This window comes from Pipistrellus kuhlii, unplaced genomic scaffold, assembly GCF_014108245.1.
Source record: "Pipistrellus kuhlii isolate mPipKuh1 unplaced genomic scaffold, mPipKuh1.p scaffold_m20_p_6, whole genome shotgun sequence".
NCBI lineage: Eukaryota > Metazoa > Chordata > Mammalia > Chiroptera > Vespertilionidae > Pipistrellus > Pipistrellus kuhlii.
In genome coordinates this window covers 68,578,698-68,597,334 of record NW_023425562.1, presented here as the reverse complement: position 1 = coordinate 68,597,334, position 18,637 = coordinate 68,578,698, and the positions used below count along the sequence as shown (strand labels likewise).

At 46.6% G+C, this 18,637-nt stretch overlaps 1 protein-coding gene across 2 annotated transcripts in view; it reads left to right on the top strand.

The window, feature by feature from the left end:
- BFSP1 (beaded filament structural protein 1) overlaps positions 1-18,637 on the top strand; it is a 30,195-nt gene that overhangs the window by 9,998 nt on the left and 1,560 nt on the right. Inside the window, exons 3-7 of one of the 2 annotated variants that reach the window (XM_036419284.2) lie at positions 719-814; positions 5,071-5,163; positions 7,346-7,453; positions 13,589-13,809; positions 16,757-16,842. In XM_036419284.2, the coding sequence (XP_036275177.1) occupies positions 719-814; positions 5,071-5,163; positions 7,346-7,453; positions 13,589-13,809; positions 16,757-16,842 (604 nt within the window). The remainder of the gene's footprint in view (positions 1-718; positions 815-5,070; positions 5,164-7,345; positions 7,454-13,588; positions 13,810-16,756; positions 16,843-18,637) is intronic. The other variant, XM_036419285.2, reaches the window with a different exon arrangement.

Below are 18,637 nucleotides of genomic sequence, written 5' to 3'. Positions count from 1 at the left end.
GCAGCTAAGCATGGTGCAGTGCATATCCCCACCAAACTCTGGTGCAATGCGTACCCCCACCAAACTCTTCCCGTACCCCTAGGGGTACGTGTATCACACTTTGGGAAACACTGCACTACACAATTGAAGTGTTTAAGTCAATTCCAGTTGTCATGGCACTGGACAAACTTAACCCACCGATAATGAGATATAGGACAAATATAGGTGTAACTTAACCCACTGATAATGAGATGTAGGACAAATATAGGTTTAACTTAAATTTTAAGATTGTTGGTTGGTAAAAATACCCTAACATTGTCCCTGATCTGTCTGGATCAAGGTTTTTCAGCTGTGGCACTGATGACATTTTGGACTAGATAATTGTTGTGTGGGGCTGTCCTATGTATTGAAGGATATTTAGCAGCATCCCTGGCCTCTACCCACTAGATGCCAGGAGTAACACCCCCACCACCAAGTGATGACAATAAAATGTCTTCAGACTTTGCCACATGTCCCCTTGGGGGCAATAATCACTCCCATTGAGAACTGCTATTCCGGACCAGGTCCAATGGGCTAACCCAATGCCTTGCAAGAAATGCTGAATGGTAGATCCCTCCCAGATCCACCAGACAACAATCTGAGTTGTTGTAAAACTCCAAGGGATCTGTGGGTACACGCACCTGGCCAATTCCACACCCGCCTCTGTGTGATGGTGATGTGTGATGCTTTCTCATTGCAGGAAGCTGATGAAGCCTTACTGCGCAATCTACACCTTCAGATTGAGGCCCAGTTTCTGCAGGACGATATCAGTACAGCAAAGGACAGGTACAAAAAGGTAACCACAACCCTTCTGATGCTCTTCTCCCAGACAGTCCAGGGCACTCGTGGCTGAAAAGTGAGACTGCTACAGACTGGGTTACTTCTGTGTGCATTGCTCCAGAATCAAGTGGGAGATGGGTTGGTTGTTAGACAGTTCTCAGTGAGCCAGACATGTATACATGTATAGAGGAGACAAAAGTGTGTGTGTGTGTGTGTGTGTGTGTGTGTGTGTGTGTGTGTGTTGGGTGGAGTGTTGGGAACTAGTACATTACAGTTCACAGAGAGATTTCACATAGATATGTCTCAAATAAACCACAGCCTATAAATTGTTTCAGCTCAGAAAATGCAATATATATGTTTAACTCTTCCTCTGAGACAATTAATTGAGGCGTTCAGGGGCATTCTCTCATGTAATGCTCTTCTCTGACCCCTAACCCACCAGCTTCTTAAAGGCCTGACTTTGGGGGATGAGGAGGCTTGACGAACTGGAAAAATCAAATCCCGGAGCTGTGTGATCATGGACAAGTAGCCTAACCACTCTGAGCTTTTTTTTAATCTTAAAAAAATGCAAATGACAGCCATAGTGGATTTGGCTCAGTGGATAGAACATCGGCCTGAGGACTGAATGATGATGGGTTTGATTCCGGTCAAGGACCCCTACCTCTGTTACGGGCTTGATTCCTGGACCTGGTCCAGGTGAGTGCAGGAGGCAACCAATTGATATGTCTCTCTCATATTGATGTTTCTCTCTCCCTTTCACTCTAAAAGTCAATGGAGAAATATCCTCTGGTGAGGATAAACAACAACAACAAACAAACAAACAAAAAAATCATGACAGTGATGGACTCTCCTTCCTACAAGGCTGTGTGGTTAACTCTGTGTAGCTGACCTGTGGCCATGACCCTGTGGGTTGACCTTTGCAGTGAGCTTTGGCCTCCCTTTAACTGCCATTATCAGAAGCCCTGCCTTCGTACTTTCTACAGGCAGTAAGAGCTGCTGTGCCTCCTGGGAAGTGTTGGGAAATGAATGCCCTGGAGAAGCCTTAGCCAGTGATGGATGTGAGTTGCTGGATATATTCCGAGCTGTTTCTTACCTGCTGTTCTGCATCGGCCTCCAGAGATTTCCACTGGGCCTCAGCTCCCAGTGCTCCCACTGGTAACTTATCTGGTAAAACATCCCTTTTTGGCTGCCTTACCCCTCCTATCTCACTTCCTCACTGTACTTACTACTTATGTTTCCTGGCATCTTTGTTTAAGTAAATTATTTGTACTCAGACCATTTTCTTTTCTATTTTTTTTAAAATATATTTTATTGATTTTACACAGAGAGGAATTGAGAGGGACAGAGAGTTAGAAACGTCGATGAGAGAGAAACATCGACCAGCCGCCTCTTGCACCCCCCTCCCCCCCACAGGGGATGTGCCCGCAACCAAGGTACATGCCCTTGACCGGAATCGAACCGAGACCTTTCAGTCTGCAGGCCGACGCTCTATCCACTGAGCCAAACCGGTCCCGGCTTCTTTTCTATTTTAAAATAAATATATTTTTATCGATTTCAGAGAGAAAGGGAGTGAGAGAGATAGAAACATCAATGATGAGAGAGAATCATTGATCAGCTGCCTCCTGCACACCCCACACTGGGGGATCGAGCCTAAAACCTGGGCATGTGCCCTGACCGGGAATCAAACTGTAACCTTCTGGTTCATATGTCAATGCTCAACCACTGAGCCATGCTAGTGGGGCTGCACTCAGACCATTTTCTTAGGATCTGTTGTAGTCAGCTTGAGTTGCTATAAAAAAATACCACAGATCAAGTGTCTTATAAGCAACAGAAATTTATTTCTCACAGTTCTGGAGGCTGGGACTCCAAGATCAGGGGGCCAGCCTGGTAAGATTCTGGTGAGGGCCCTTTTCCTATCTTCTCCCTATGTGCTCACGTGGCCCCTCCCATGTGCTTGAAGAGAGAGAGCCAGCTCTAATGCCTTTTCTTATGAGGACACTAATCCCACCCTAGGGTCCCACCCTATGACCACATCTAAATCTAATTATTTCTCAAAGGCCCAGCCTCCAAATACCATCTTACTGGGGATTAGGACTTCCACAGGTGAATTGGGAGGGACACAGCATTCAATGTATAATAGTCGTCTTCTGGGGAAACCCAAACTGAGGCTCCATGATAATGCAGGTGAAGCACCTGGTATAACCTGGATCTTGGCCAGTGCTCAGCAAGCATTAGATCCCCTTCCTGCCTCAGTGTGTACCTGCTTCAGCACAAAGGCAGGCTTGTTGCTGTGCACTGAAGGGATGTTCCTTCCTATTGGCTTCCCCCAACTTTTCATCAGGCCCAGCCTGGATCCCCCTCTTCTCTTGACTCTGCTGTACTTTTCTGGAATCCTGGGAGCAGTACCTGGGGGCAGTTTCTAAGCAGCTTAAAACATTCTTCAGGGCAATTTGCAGTAATCTTATATAATAAAAGCCTAGTATGCTAAGTGTCCAGTCGTTGGATTGGCTGTGCAACCAATCAAAGTGTAACATGCTAATGATATGCTAAGGCCACTCAACCTCTCGCTATGATGTGCACTGACCACCAGTGGGGCATATGCTCCAACCAGTAGGTTAGCTTGCTGCTGGGGTCCAGCTGATCAGTAGTAAGCGACATGGCCTGGACATGCCCTGGAGCCCTGAAGCCCTCCACGATCCCTCCCCAGCTGGCCAACCTCCTGCATCTCTCCCCTCCCTGGCCCCGATTGTGCACTGGTGGTGTCCCTCTGCCTGGCCTGCACCCTCTTGCAATCTGGGACCCCTTGGAGGATGTCAGAGAGCCAGTTTTGGTCCAACAGAGGAACAACCGGTTGCTGTGACGTGCAATGACTACCAAGGAGCAGATGCTTAATGCAGGAGCTGCCCCCTGGTGGTCAGTGAGCTCCCACAAGGGGAGCTCAGCTCAGCCAGAAGCCAGGCATGGGAGCCTCTCCTGACTTGGGGGGTGGGGGACTGAAGCAGGTCTAAACCACCAATCGGACATCCCCTGAGGACTCCCAGACTGTGAGAGGGCACAGGCCGGGCTGAGGGACCCCCATGAGTGCATGAATTTTGTGCACCGGGCCTCTAGTAATAATAATAATAATAATGATGATAATGATGAGCACTCACACTATGACACTTTTGTGCATAATCTCATTGATTCCAACAACAGCCTCTTTTTTTTTTTTTTTTTTTTCCACAGAGAGGAAGAGAGAGGGATAGAGAGAAACATCGATGAGAGAGAATCATCGATCAGCTGCCTCTTGCACACCCCCCACTGGGGATGTGCCTGCAACCAAGGTACATGCCCTTGACCGGAATCGAACCCGGACCCTTCAGTCCACAATCCAATGCTCTATCCACTGAGCCAAACCGGATTCGGCACAACAACAGCCTCTTAAGATAGTGTCTTAGGTCAGGTTCCCCATTAGCAGAGCCTAAGGTGGTGATTTTTGTGTGATTGCTGTTTGGATGGAGAGCACCTAGGAGAAGAGGAGGAAGGAAGAGGAGCGGGACAGCATAGGCAGGGGGACTGGGCCACCCTGGTTCAGCTGGAGCCTCAGTCTGATCCTACTGCTGGTTTGGGGGCTCTGAGTCATGAGTCTCCCCCCACTAGGCTGTTCCCACCTGAGGTAAGAGGGTTGGACTTTTCTACTCCTGTGTCAGCTAGTCACTGGCCTGGGTTGGGTGGGAGTGGATTGGGAGAAGTTGAGCCACTTCCTGGACAAGGTAACCATTGCCTGGAGTGGGCACAGCTGTGAGACGTGTCATCAGTCCTCATGCGGAGCTGGGCACAGTGCTCTTCAGATTGTGATCTCACTTTTACAGGAGAGCCTGAGTTTTAGGAGCTATTAATAGCTTGCCCGAGGCCTCACGCAGCTAGCAAATGATTTTGTCTGGGACCCACGACCAAATTCTGTCCTTTGAAGCAGTGTCCGGCTCTGGGGTCAGAAAGGGCCCTTTGCACCCTCTGGGGCTTGGCCCTCCTCTGCTTCCCCCCTTAGCCCTGTCTGCAGGGCTCTGTGAAGACAGTAGCAAAGCATGCATGTAACTGATGAGGAATGAAGTAAACCGAGCCTGTTATCCATCGGCCTGTTGATCTTGTGAAGATGGAAGATCTAAAGATCATGGCCTGTACTATTTGTGATGCTGGACTATGAGAAAGCATTCATCCCGGAGTCACCTAGTCCTGGAGGGAGTAACTCGGGCAGCTCAGGTTTTAATGAGAATGTTGTCTTTCCTCTGACAGAATCTTCTGGAAATTCAGACCTACGCCAGCCTCCTGCAGCAAATTATCCAAACCACCCCTCAAGCAGCCACCATTACAGATGGGACGAGAGAGGTAAGAGCCAGGGCCCAGGCTGCAGGAGAGCACATCTGGAGGTCTTTGTTACAGAAAAAGGTCAACTGGTTAACGTGTCAAGTAAGCATCATATCAGTGCCCTCTAACCAGAGGCCATTGGGTTCACACCTGTAGTCACATTAAGCTGAGTTCACTTTCCACGGCAGGAAGGAAGGGTGTATACCGTGGAGACTTGCAAGGGTGTCTGTGGGGAAGGGCCAGGTAGGCAGGGCGCTGCTCTGGGTTGGGTGCTGTCACGAGGGGCTGGTCCTATGGCTGAGTATCTTGTTAATTTCTATCAAGGAGGCAGAGAAATGGAGTGTGGCTAAAGCTGTACCTGGTAATTCAGCAGCATCACTTGTGTTATCAGGGAGAGTGGATGGTTGGCCATTTCTGTGGTGGCGCAGAGGTCTTTTGGTCTGAGCTCAGACACAATTTCAGAGGGTCTTGTTTCTGTCTGGTTCCCCCATGGTCCCAGAGTGACATCTTTGGATATTGGGGGTGGCACTGTTTATAAGTTTATGGTAGGGAGCCTCATGGCCTGGCAGTTAGTGCCAGCTACCAGTGACAGCTGCAGGGCTGTCTTCCTTCCTCTTTAATAAGTATCCAAGGGCCAGCTGTGTGAGAGGCACCTGGAGGCAGGTGTGGGGAGGGATGTGAGATGGGGCCAGACAAGCGGGTAGGGTGCTGGAGGAAGGCATTCTCTCCATTCTGAGGCTGCAGGTCTTGGTGTTTGCAGTACACATGGGTATGAGGCCCCTTCTGCTCCCAACCACCCTCTTGTCTGCACCTTTGAGGCGGAGAGGTGGGGACTGATACACAGGGAAACAAAGAGGACAGAGACAAACGAACTGAGAGCCATTGAGAGCATGCATTCCTTCACACATCCAGATACACAGAACTGCACACCGGGAGAGGATTCTTGTGCAGTTACATCTCAAGTCCTGCCTTCCCTGTGGGGTCAGGCCACAGGGCCACACTCTCACTTCCTCCCTTTAAGCATGTCTGACTTGCTCTAGCTGTCTCTCTATCTGTGTGGTTGCTCCAGCTACTTTGTAGGGTTTGGAGAGCAGGGGGCCACCTTAAGCCTGTGGCTTTGAACATGGCTGCACTGGGAAAATTCTTGTTTCTGATTTTGCCTGGCTCTGAGGCCACATGCCCTGTGCCAGTGGGCACTGCTCTTGACCAGTCAGGCTCTCATGAAACGATTTGGACGTTTTCCAATAAACAGTGGCGAGATGGGTTGGAAACGGGTGCCTGTTCTGCAGAGAGTGGAGAGGTTGCGAGATCTCCTCCAGAACGTTCTGTAGAGCATCGACAGGGGGTGTAGCTGCCTTACCATGTCCCCAGCTTCCCTGGTGCCCCTTGACTTCTGCTTTGTGAAGCATCGATGTCTTAGCAGAGTTGATGGCTCAGGGCTCATACTGACCCGGCCATCTGCACAGACACAGAGAGTAGAGTCCAATGAGAAACTGCCTTCCAAGTTTTCCTTTAGACAGAAGGGAAGGGGCCTTGTTCAGAATCTCTCATCCAGTGTGTGGCTCTCTAACGTACAGGTCTCCCAACACAGTCTCTGCACTTTACTTGCCCTCACAGCATTAATGGCTCAGATGTTGGAGACAGACTGGATGACTCAAACAACAGGCATGTATTTGTCACAGTCCTGGAGGTTTAAGTCTAAGATTCTTTGAAAATCCACTTTCTGGCTTACATACGCAGGTCTCCTGGTGTCCTCACATTGTCTTTTTTAGGATGCAGCACAAAGAGAGGGAGAGCTCTGGTGTCTTTTCTTTTCCTTTCTTTCTTTCTTTCTTTCTTTTTTTTTTTTTTTTAAATTTCTTTATTGATTAAGGTATCCCATATTTGTTTTCATCCCCCCATTCCCATCCCAAACCCCTCCCCCACGCACGCCCCCACCTTCCTCTGGTGTCTTTTCTTACAAGGACACTAATTCTATCCTGGGGGCCCACCCTCATAACCTCATCTAAATAATGACCTCCCAAAGGTCCCAGCTCCAGATGCCATCTCATGGGGGTTAGGGCTTCAGCCTATGGATTTGTAAGAGGGGGGGACAAACATGCAGAACATAATGGGGTCCCATGCCTTCCTGGTCCCTTTCCTTTTCGGATTCCTTGGTACATCAAGCATGTGTGAGGTGCTGAGTCCGGCCTTCTTTGTGCAGGAGAAGCTCCTGATGGAACGAGAGGCAGCCACCCTTCAGGGTCAGCTGGAGGAGAGCCGGGAGGTCCTGTCTCTCCTGCAGGCACAGAGGGCCGAGCTGCAGGCCCAGGTAGGCCCTGCGTCCTGTTGTCTACTGCTTCCTGTGGGGCATTCAGCCACCCGTGTGAACCAGGGTTTACAGCATGTTTTATTAAGTGTCAGGTGCCTGCAGAGGAGTGCACATGTATCCAGTTCAGTGATTCTCACAAACTCAACACACCTATGTGCTTGGGGTTGCCTCGTTTAAACTTAAATTGTTTTGAAAAATAAGAAGAAATGGACACATGCAGGGATTTTTTTATTCTATACTTTCTCAAATCTGTGCTTCCTGTTTTCTCTTCTCATGACTGCAAATTGCTCCTTTGGATTACAAACCTGGGAAAGAGTATTTGCTCTATTCAAAATTTCTTAGTGGAAAACTGTCCATTCCTTTTTATTTTGAAAATTATACTCAACAGAAAAGATCCATCCTGTTTCGATGGTACATGCTTTGGTAACTTGGTAGTGTTTGGCTTCCTCTGAGGCCCTGAGAGGATAAACGGCAGGTGTGTGTATGTATGCACACATGTGTATGTGTACATGTGTGTAATGCACATTTATAATATGTATGTATAGAAGTGTGTGTATCCTATATAATAAAAGGGTAACATGTAAATCTACTGAATGAGAATGACTGGTCACTATAATGTGCACTGACCACCAAGGGGCAGATAATCAATGTAGGACCTGTCCCCTAGTGGTCAGTGTGCTCCCAAAGGGGGAGTGCTGCTCAGCCACAACTTGGCGAGTGAGCGCAGTGGTAGTGGTGGGAGCAGTGGTAGAGAGCACTGGTGGGAGCACTAAGGATGTCCAACTGCCCTGTATGGGGAGTGGGCCTAAGCCATCAGTCAGACATCCCCCAAGAGCTCCTGGACTGCGAGAGGGTGTAGGCCAGGTTGAGGGACCCCGCCACCCAAGTGCACGAATGTCATGCATCAGGCTTCTAGTATATGTATATGTAATTGTATGTGTATATGTGTGTATGTGTGCACATGTGTAGAATCAACTGAAATTAAAAAAGAAGGAATGGACAACACCAGACTAAGGTAGGGTAAAAAATAGTGGAGTCATAGCAATAAAAAAGTAGGATTTGTTTTGTGAAACCTTGTTTTAAATATGGAGGTATACTTATATGTATATGTTTGTTCAAATGCACATGTGTATGACTGGTGTGGTTTGTGATGGAAATGGTGTTTCTCCGGGTGGCTCTGGGAAGAGGTTGACAAGCACTGCCCCTGATGCTGAGAAAGGCAAGAGCCCAGGCTAACGTGGTGAATTCAGTTCCAGGGCAAAGAAGGTTTCTCCCTCCATGTTCATCTGAGTGCTTGTTGAATATAAAAATAAAACATTGCATAAAGGATGAACCTACTTTCTGAGGATATGAAATAAAACTCTCTGAGTGGTTATCTGATCTGACCTGTAGCTGCTGCAGAAAGATTCATTTTTACCTTGATGTCGTTTTTCTTTCTGAATTTCGGGGCTGGCGGCAAAGGCTTCACCTCTTCTGTGCCATGCCTCCCACTGCTAGTCTGGTGAAGCCCATGGACCCCCCTCAGAAAAATGTTAAATATCTAAACATACAATAAAGTACATATAATGAAGAGGAAGCCAATTATATTGAAATAATTATCAAGTTATTACCAAAGCATATCCTATATGTGTGCTTATATTATATACACTGGTCTTCCCTTATATGTGGTTTTGCTTTTCATGATTTCAGTTATCTATGGTCAGCTGTGGTCCGAAAATATTAAATGGAAAATTCCAGAAATCAACAAACCATTAGTTTAAATTGAGTGCTGTCCCGCGTAGCATGATGAAATCCTGTGCTGTCCTTCTCCCTCCCACCCAGAGTGTGAATCATCCCTTTGATCAGCATCTCCACACTGTGTATGTTTTCTGCCCATTAGTCATTTAGTAGTCATCTGGGGTTATCAGATCCACTGCTGTGGTATCACAGTGCTTGTGTTCAAGTAACCATTCTTCTACTTAATAATGGCCCCAAAGCACAAGGGTAGTGATGTCGGCAATTCGTATATGCCAAAGAGAAGCTGTAAAGTGCTTCCTTTAATTGGGAAAAGATGAGAGTTTGATACTATCTTCAGTTTCAGGCATCCACTGAGGGTCTTGGATCATATGCCCCTCGGATAAGAGGGCGACTGCTGTAACAAACCATAGCAGTGAGTCTGATGAAACACAAGTTGTGTTAGCTTTCTCTTTCCGCCACAGTGAACACAGATGCAGAGGCTCAAACAACACTCCTTTATTTCACAATCCTAGAGGTCAGAAGTCTGGGCAGGCTGGTTCTGGATCTCACAGGCTGAAATAAAGACGTTGGCCTACCTGGGTACCCTCCTCTGGAAGTGCTAGGGGAGAATTGCTTCCAGTGTCATTCAAGGTGTTGGCCAAATTCAGTTCTGTGTGCCTGTGGGCCCAAGGACTTTGTTTCTTTGCTGGCTGTTGGCCAGGAGTTGTTCTAGAGGCCACCACATTCCTTGGTTGTGGCCCCCTCCAGGTTCCAACCCAGCCATGGTGCTGTGCATTTTTCTTGTGCATTTTATCATTCTGACTTCTGCTTTTAAGGTCTCCTATGGCTGGGCCTACCCAAGAATTTCTGACTCAGTAGGTATGGCCCAAGTATTTGCATTTCTAGGTTCCCAGGTGCTGTTGCCAATCTAGGAACCACACTTTGCGAACACTGGGGTAAGGTGGGAACCAACTTGGGTCAGAATGTTCTACATTTGGTCCACCTGAGTCCCTGGCTTGGGTCTTCCACAGGAGGTGTTGATGGCTGGCTTTTTGCTGATTTTAAAAGGTTTTAGTGGCTGCACAAGGTAGTAGCTAAACTGAGGCCAGCTATGACTGTGGGATTTGGTGGGGGATAGAGGAGGGAGAGCCCCTTGTGGCCTGAGGGTTCCAGCTGGGCAAGGGCTGCGGTAGCTGGTTCTGCCTGTGTTTAAAGCATCTGGTGCTTCCAGACCCTCAATAGCAGGGGCCTTACTGGGAGGTCTCTGAACTAGCAGCATCAGCAGCACCTGGGAACTTGATAGACCCTCACACTCATGGACCCACCCTGGACCTACAGAATTAGCAAGCTCTGTTCCAACTGGTGTTTCCATAGCTTTAAGTTCGAGGACACTAGTCCACAGGATGAGAGACACAGCACTCATCCCTTTGGGAGTGGCACTTTTTATAGAAGGTTGCCTAAATTGTGTTAACTGAGAATTTCTGTGACAGAAAAATGAAAAAATGTCATGTATTACTTGGAAAGTGTGAGCCTACCAACAATTTTGATAGCCTCATTGAAGTCACTTAACACCACCTAGTGGTAGTTTTGGGTAAGACTGTGTAATCAGTGAAAGACTTTATTTCTTGTTTCCTTAAAAAAAAAAAAAAATCTTTACCAAGGATATGATTTTATTGATTTTTAGAGAAAGAAAGGAAGAGAGAGAAGCATCTATGTGAGAGAGAAACACCCCTCAGTTGCATCCTGTATGCATCCTGACCAGGTTAAACCCACAACCTTTTAGTGCATAGGACGATGCTCAACACAACTGAGCCACCCGGCCAAGGCCATTTCCTTTTTTAAAAAGACCTTGGGTCCAAAGGAGTCTGGGGTCCTAAGAGGACTGAAGCAGGAGGTCACCTTTCAGATAGGCTCCACCGTGAGGCACTGTCCTGGGTCCCTATCTACCCTTGCTGTGCAAAGGCAAGCCCCACAGCTATGCTTGAACACTTACTCTTTCATTCAACCTTTACTGTCAAACTCAGGAAGTTCAAGTTGCCGCATGGCGCATACCTTCTGCCTGCCTCTCTTGGCTGCTTTCCTCTAAGAACCCCTGGACTGGCTGTGGGCTGCTGTCTTCTCCTGTGGTCCTGTGGCTCCTGACACCTGCCCCTTTGCTCATCACTTCTCTTTCTGGAAGTCCCTTTTTCTCTTCAATACCCAGGATCAGTCCCACTACCCCCTGGAAGCCTCAGACACCTTTCAGCACAGAGGGCCTCTCTGTGTGCTCCGTGATGCTCTGGGCATGTCTTTGTGACCGAGCTGCCTTCCCCACGGAACTGTGGGCTTCTAGACGGAGGGTCTGGGTCTTGTTCTCCAACAGCCAGCTGGTGCTGGACAGCGCCCTATGCCTGTGTTGTGGTAGCTCACCCAGAGACATCACGTGAGCCTCCTTGGAGCTGGTGAAGGTAGGCCTCTTATTATTTTCCATGAGCAACCCTCCTTCTGATGAATAGTTTAAATGATTGAGCTATAAGGGCCACATAGATGTGGGCATAAGTCCAATTTTATAAACCTGATCAGCACTTCACTGGACTTCAGAATCTTGGTTGTCTTAGGCAGAACCACCTGGAGCACCACTGCCAGTCATAGGTTGTGACTCATCCATGGAGCCTCCCACTCTGAGCAGGTGGTCCTCACACAGACTCTACCACAAGACAGCCACCAACCATCCACCAACTCATGAGATATAAGAAAGATTGTGCTTGCCCTTGCAGTCCAAAGATTTCAGATGACATTTTCCTAGTGAGAACACACTGGGGGTGCGGGGGGGGGGGGGGTAAGGGGGTCTGATAGGGCTCACACCAAGTCCCCTGTGTCTTGTGTCTTGTGTAAGAGTAGGTGATCTTGCCTGTTGACCTGTGGGAATGGGGAGTTTTCTCCGGGCTTTGGAGTGTGTGTGTGTGTGTGTATGTGTGTGTGTGCACACGTGCATGTGTGCGTATGTGAGCATGCACACTGCTTGTCTACAGCTGTGAGGAGGCTGAGGCAGCAGGGTCCTTAATTTGTAAGTGTCTCAGCCTGCACAGGTGGGTCTGAATCCTGCTGTTGTATCTGTGAGCAAGTCACTGCCTGTGTGCCTCAGTTTCCTCATCTGTAAAGTGGGAATAACAACACCCTATGGTTGTGAGGCTGATGAGTTGATCCACATTAGAACTCACCAACACAGTCATTACTTTCTTACTCCAGGCTGGGGAACTCCTACCCAAAGGGGGTGATAGGTCTCTTCATACACAGTCTTTTCTTTTACTCTTTGCTCTGAACACTTCAAACAGATAAAAGTGAGAGGACAGTCTCAGGACCCCAGGTCTCCATTCTCCAGCACATGCCTCCTGGTGGAACTCTGAAGCAGTCCCAACACCGTGTCATCTTACCCAGCAATATCTCAACATACATCTCCAGCAGGTGGAGTTTATTTTTATAGAATGCTAGACCATTAACCCACCTTTAAAATTCATAATAATTCTACAGTATCACTAAGTGTCCAGTGAGGGATTAGGTTTCCAAGGTTCATAATTTTTTAAACTGAGGTGATCTTTACATATAGTGTCATCATCTTCAGTGCACAATACCCTTGTTTGACAAATGTATGCAATAACCTACCTACAATCAAGATTTAGGACAGTTCCCTCACCCAAAATTCCCTCAGCTGTGGTCAACTCCATCTCCACCTCTCGCTTGCCATTGGCAACCAGTGAATCTGTTTCTGGTTTTGTAAATGGCTCTTTGTACATTGTCAGAAGCTCTAAAGTGAATATCAGGCCACGTTTTCTATTTTTCCACCTTAATTTGGACTTCCCTGGAATTAATAGGCAAATAATATTTCCCTGAAGTTATTTTATGTAGACACAAATGTTCACACACATGCAAAAACACATGCACACATATTTTAGCTACCAGAGGCCTTTTCTGACTGCCCAATTGGGAAAATTAAAGCACCATATTGATTAAGTAAGTACAAGGAAACACTCTCCCCCCTGAATTATTTCAGTAAAATTAGCATCTTATCTGTTTAGTATGTGTTCTTTTTACTTATTGTTTGGCTATCAGATTTAGGCCAACTCATTAAAGTCTGAAGAATATACTTTGAGTTGTACATTTTATTCCATGGACAGCAGTCTTCTTATTTCCTGAGGTAGTCATCTTCAGACTGCCTTTGGGGGAGCTATTTGAAGGCTGATTTCAGTGGGTGCTGTGCAGGTGTGAGAAGAGGGAGCTCAGTTTTCACATTCCTCATGGGCTTAAGGATTCCAAAATGATTCTATTGCTGATGAGAAAGAAACAAAACTTGACACGCTGAGTCCTGATTTCCCCTGTCAAGTCTGGGTTTTAAGGGGGTGGATGGGATGGGTTTCCTTACAACTGTGTCTTTGCCCACAGACAGCGACCCTGGAACAAGCTATTAAAGACGCCCACGAGTCTTACGATGACGAGATTCAGCTTTATAATGAGCAGATTGAAACCCTGCGGAAGGAGATTGAAGAGACAGAGAGGAGCCTGGAGAAGTCTTCCTATGACTGCCGGCAGCTGGTGGTTGCCCAGCAAACCCTGAAGAACGAGCTGCACCGCTATCATCGCATCATTGAGAATGAAGGCAGCAGGTGTGGTCACAGAGGAACAGCGAGGGAGTGCCTCTCTCTCCATGCTGCTCACTCACTCATTCCACAGATCCTTGTTGAGTGCATTCTGTGTCCCAGCTCTAGGCAGTGGGCAGGTGGCAGGGAGTAAAACACAAAAATCCATGATCTCATGGGCCTTGAATACTAGCAGATGATGAATGAATGTGTAACAGAGGGAGTATAACCTATGACAAGTGCAGTGGAGAAGAATATAGCAGGGAAGAGGGGAATGGAGATGAGGCTGATGGTGGGAATGCTTGAAATTCTGAGTTGGGCAGTCAGAAAAGGCCTCATGGAGAAGGCTACTATTTGCTCCATGGGTCTCTGAGGACATAACTGTCTTAGCAGATGGAATGATCAGGAGTATTTAAGGAGATGCTGCAGGTGAGGTTCCTAGCACAGTGCCTGGTACTGCAAGTACTTTGAGCTGTTGTTGTTATTACTGCTACTACCAGCATGATTTGTACCACATGGTTGGGTCTGTAAGGTGGCCATCAACATGCTATCTGGTTTTGTTCATAATGGAGCTGTGACTTGAACACCACTCACTTCAAACTGGGAAATAAATCTCATTCTCTGTCTTTGACTCTATCTCATCTACATCCACACCTTTACCTAGACTAAATCTACATCTTCTACTCTACATCACCTATGTCCACACATATACCTACATCTACATTTCAATCTGTATCTACACCATCTATATGAATGTGTTCATCTATGCCTACAAATACATTACCTACCATTACATCATCTACACCTCTACCTATATCATCTATATCTATGCCTATACTTAAACTTACATGTACACAACCTACATATATATATATATATCATCTATACTTACTAGTATAACTATATTTATTTTATCTACAGCTACACACTACATTATCTACATCTCTATCATCTGTATATCTGTATCATCTACAATCACACTATCTAAGTCTATACTTATACCTACACCTACATCTACATTTATATAATCTATACCCATACCTATATCTATATTATTCTATATAGTAAAGAGCTAATATGCAAGTGGTCATCATGCCCTAATGCCATAACAACTCAAACACTCAACACTGGGGAGAGAGGAATGAGGACCAGCCAGCCACAAATGAGCTCACAAGAGAGGAATGGGGACCAGCCTGGCTGTGGGCCCAGCAGCGGCTGCACCTGCACCTGTAGCCCGGGAGAGGGACAATCTGCACACCCCATGGTCCTGGGTGCCTGTGGCTGCACCCGGGGGAAGCCACCTGCCCATTGTCCCCTGTGGCTGCAACTGGCCCTGGGTGAAGCCAGCCCAGGTCCTGGGTGCCTGTAGCCGGCCAGAGGGAGGGAAGCCTGGGTCCTAGATGCCTGCAACAGGCTGGAGGAGGGAATCTTGGGTCCTGGGTGTGGGGCAAGGCAGAGGTGGTTAGGGGCAATCAGGCCAGCAGGGTAGTAGTTAGGGGCAATCAGGCTGGTAGGGGAGCAGTTAGGGGCAATCAGGGCGATCAGACAGGCAGGCAGACAGGCAGAGATTATTAGGGTCAATCAGGCAGGCAGAGGTGGTTAGGGGTGACCAGGCAGTCAGGCAGGTGAGCCATTAGGAGCCAGTGATCGTGGATTGTGAGAGGCAGTCGGACATCTTCCGAGGGGTCCCAGATTAGAAAGGGTACAAGCTGGGCTCAGGGACCCCCGTCCGCGCCCCCTCCTGCATGAATTTCATGCACTGGGCCTCTAGTATTCATTATATACATCTATACTTACACTTACAACTATTTTAATATCATCTCTACCCACTCCTAACCTACCTCTACATCCATGTTATCTGTATCTTTATCTACATCTACATCTATGGCTGTATCGACATTTATATCCAGTTTTATCATCAGAAAGCAGATTGGAGACCACCACTTCATATAAGGATTCTGATTCTCTATTTAGCTGTGATTCTTTGTTTCATTCTTGCTGATATTTGAGGTTTAGATTGAATTAAGATAGAAGTGCTCAGAAGTATTGCACAAAGAGCAGTTCTTTCTTTTCTCTGGGTGCTCTGTCTTAGCAGCAATTACATGAGTGTTTAACAGGGAAAGTAAGATTTTTTTTCCTCTTCTTACGGTCAATATATCATGCATAATTCCAAATTATATTTATGCCACAGTGAACATTTTATGCACACATATATGAAAATAAGTCTTAATATACTTATTTCAAATTCATAGAAATGTTACAAGCATTGAATAAACAACTCCAGAATGCTTTTTACACAGATTCATGTTGCTGATGTTTTGTCTTAACTGCTTTTTTCCCTTTTTATTTATATATATTATACAAATTATTTTTTAAAATAACAAGTTGGAGATATTATACTCTGTTTGCCCTAAATACTTCAGCCTGGGATGGGGATTGTTTTATTAAAAAACAAAACAACTTCCCAGCTGGCATGGCTCAGTGATTGAGCATTGGTTTATGAATCAGGACATCATGGTTCGATTCCCGGACAGGGCACGTGCCAGGATTTTGGGCTCGATCCCCAGGGTGGGGAATGCAGAAGGCAGCCAATTAATGATTCTCTCTCGTCATTGGTGTTTCTATCTTTCCCTCTTCTTTTCTCGCTCAAATCAATAAAAATATATTAACAAACCACCCCACAAAACAACAAAAACCCCCTGTTCAACCTAGTAGTGGGCATTGTGAGGTTATAAGCAATTCCCACTTTATAATGTTTCTGTGTGTTTCACAGTGTGTGACTTGAGCTCAAAGCAATGATTATTTCCTTTACATTCTTATCCAGTGTGCAAATGTTTATATGGCTCATGAGAAGTTTGATCTAAGGAATGCTTTTGTTACTTTTGCTCATAATTAGTGGGTTACTTTTACCCCCTGACCATCTGTGTGGCTTGAATTAGAGATGGTGACCACCTCTTTCTGGTCTTTCTGCCAGGCTGAGCTCCACCCTCTTTGAAGTGCCTGCCACTCTATTCACCATGGGCCATGGAGTCTCTCTCAGCCCTCAATTCAGCGGGAAAGGTAATGCTCCCAAACGCTGACTTCTACTGTTTTCTGCCCTCAAAAAAATGGAAAAAATTAAGTGGCTTTATTCTTGAACTACACATTCATGCTTCCTTCCAATTTAGGGGAGGTCTCCTTCTTTCCCACTCTGATGCACTCCCACAGGTGCTAAGGGACTGAGCCAGAAAGGTTACAGGGGAAAAAAAAATCATTCTGTGGGGACAGACCACCTTGGGAATGCTATCCTTATAAGAGATATATTTAATGGGGGAATACAATTCAATATTCTGAGTACCGAATTGCACCCCCCTTCTAATTAAATGAATTATTCTATAAAAGAGTGTCTGGAGTAGAGAACATACTCAGTTATTTCTCATTTTTTTCTTCTCTTCACAACAGAGAAGAAATAGATTGGTTGGCAAGCATGGCTTCTGCCTTCAACATTCAGTCCTTTGGGGAAGGTTTCTTGCCCATGTGAGAGGTCACCTCTTAGCAAAACCTTCCCAGTCCTGGACAAGCAAACAGTGTTCAGGGAGAAGTGAAGATGGTAATGCCGCATCCCCATACTTAGAGTGCCTTCAAATCCCCGTGTCTCAGACAGCTTAGAGGGGTTCTGGAGTCAGAACACTGTTGGAAGGGGCAGCAGGTCCCAGTTGCCAAACACCCAGGGCCAACTCCAGGGATGTAGCCCATCACAAGGCACCCTGCCCTGCGCTTATGCTCTATCAGTGTCTTGACATTCTTTTTCTGTTTGTTTTGTTTTTTTCTCACTCAGGGATATTATCCATTGATTTTTACAGACAGTGGAAGGGAGGGGAAGAGGCAGAGAGAGAGAAACATTGATGTGAGAGAGACATATCGATTGGTTGCTTCCTACCTACAACCGAAGTACTTGCCCTTCACTGGAATCAAATGGGACCAACCCTTCCTCTGGCCAACGCTCTATCCATTGAGCCAAACCAACTAGGGCTCGGCATTCTTAATCATTTTGATCAGGGGGAACTGCCTTTTTCTTTTGCACTGGCCCCTGAAACTCTGTAACTGGTTCTGCAAGCACCCCCTTCTTTCCTATCTGCTCCCCACTGGCTTCCTTTGACATGCCCCTCTCTGCATCTCCTTCCTTATGGCTCCATGGCCTTTCCTGGCAATCCCCTTTTTCATTGTGAGTCATGCTAGATGCCCTTGCTTAGCCCTCTGGTGAACAGAGGGAGGGGATGCAGAAGTCCTTTGGGATGAAAAGGTTAAAAAAATCACCATGTGAGTGAAGCAGAAAAGCCTCATGGATGAGGCAGAGTTATATTTTGTGTGTTTTCTTAAAAGTTTAGTTTTTCCTTTTAGCTAGTCTGAAGAAATGAATATGGCCTCGGGAATAGGGGATTCCTTTGAGTTCTGAGTTTAATAGCATGGCTTCCCCTTTACCCAGCAAAAAGGGGATGCTGATCAAAGGGTGGTCATGTTTATTTAGCTTGGGATGCCCATGCAGCAAGGGAGCAACCTTGTGGAGTCATACAATTCCATGCCTGAAGCCACTCTGCCTATGTCAGAGGCCCAAGCAGCACTGCCCACTCTCCTTTGGGGAAGTCCAAGGTGGGAATGACTTTGTGGAGTGGATTTCCTTCATTTAGTCTATGGATCCAAGTAGCTGCTGTGAGCTCAGCAGGTGGGACAGGAGGTGTTGCTCTTTAAAAAAAAAATATTTTATTGATTTTTTACAGAGAGGAAGGGATAGGAATAGAGAGCTAGAAACATCGATGAAAGAGAAACATCGACCAGCTGCCTCCTGCACACCCCCTACTGGGGATGTGCCCGCAAC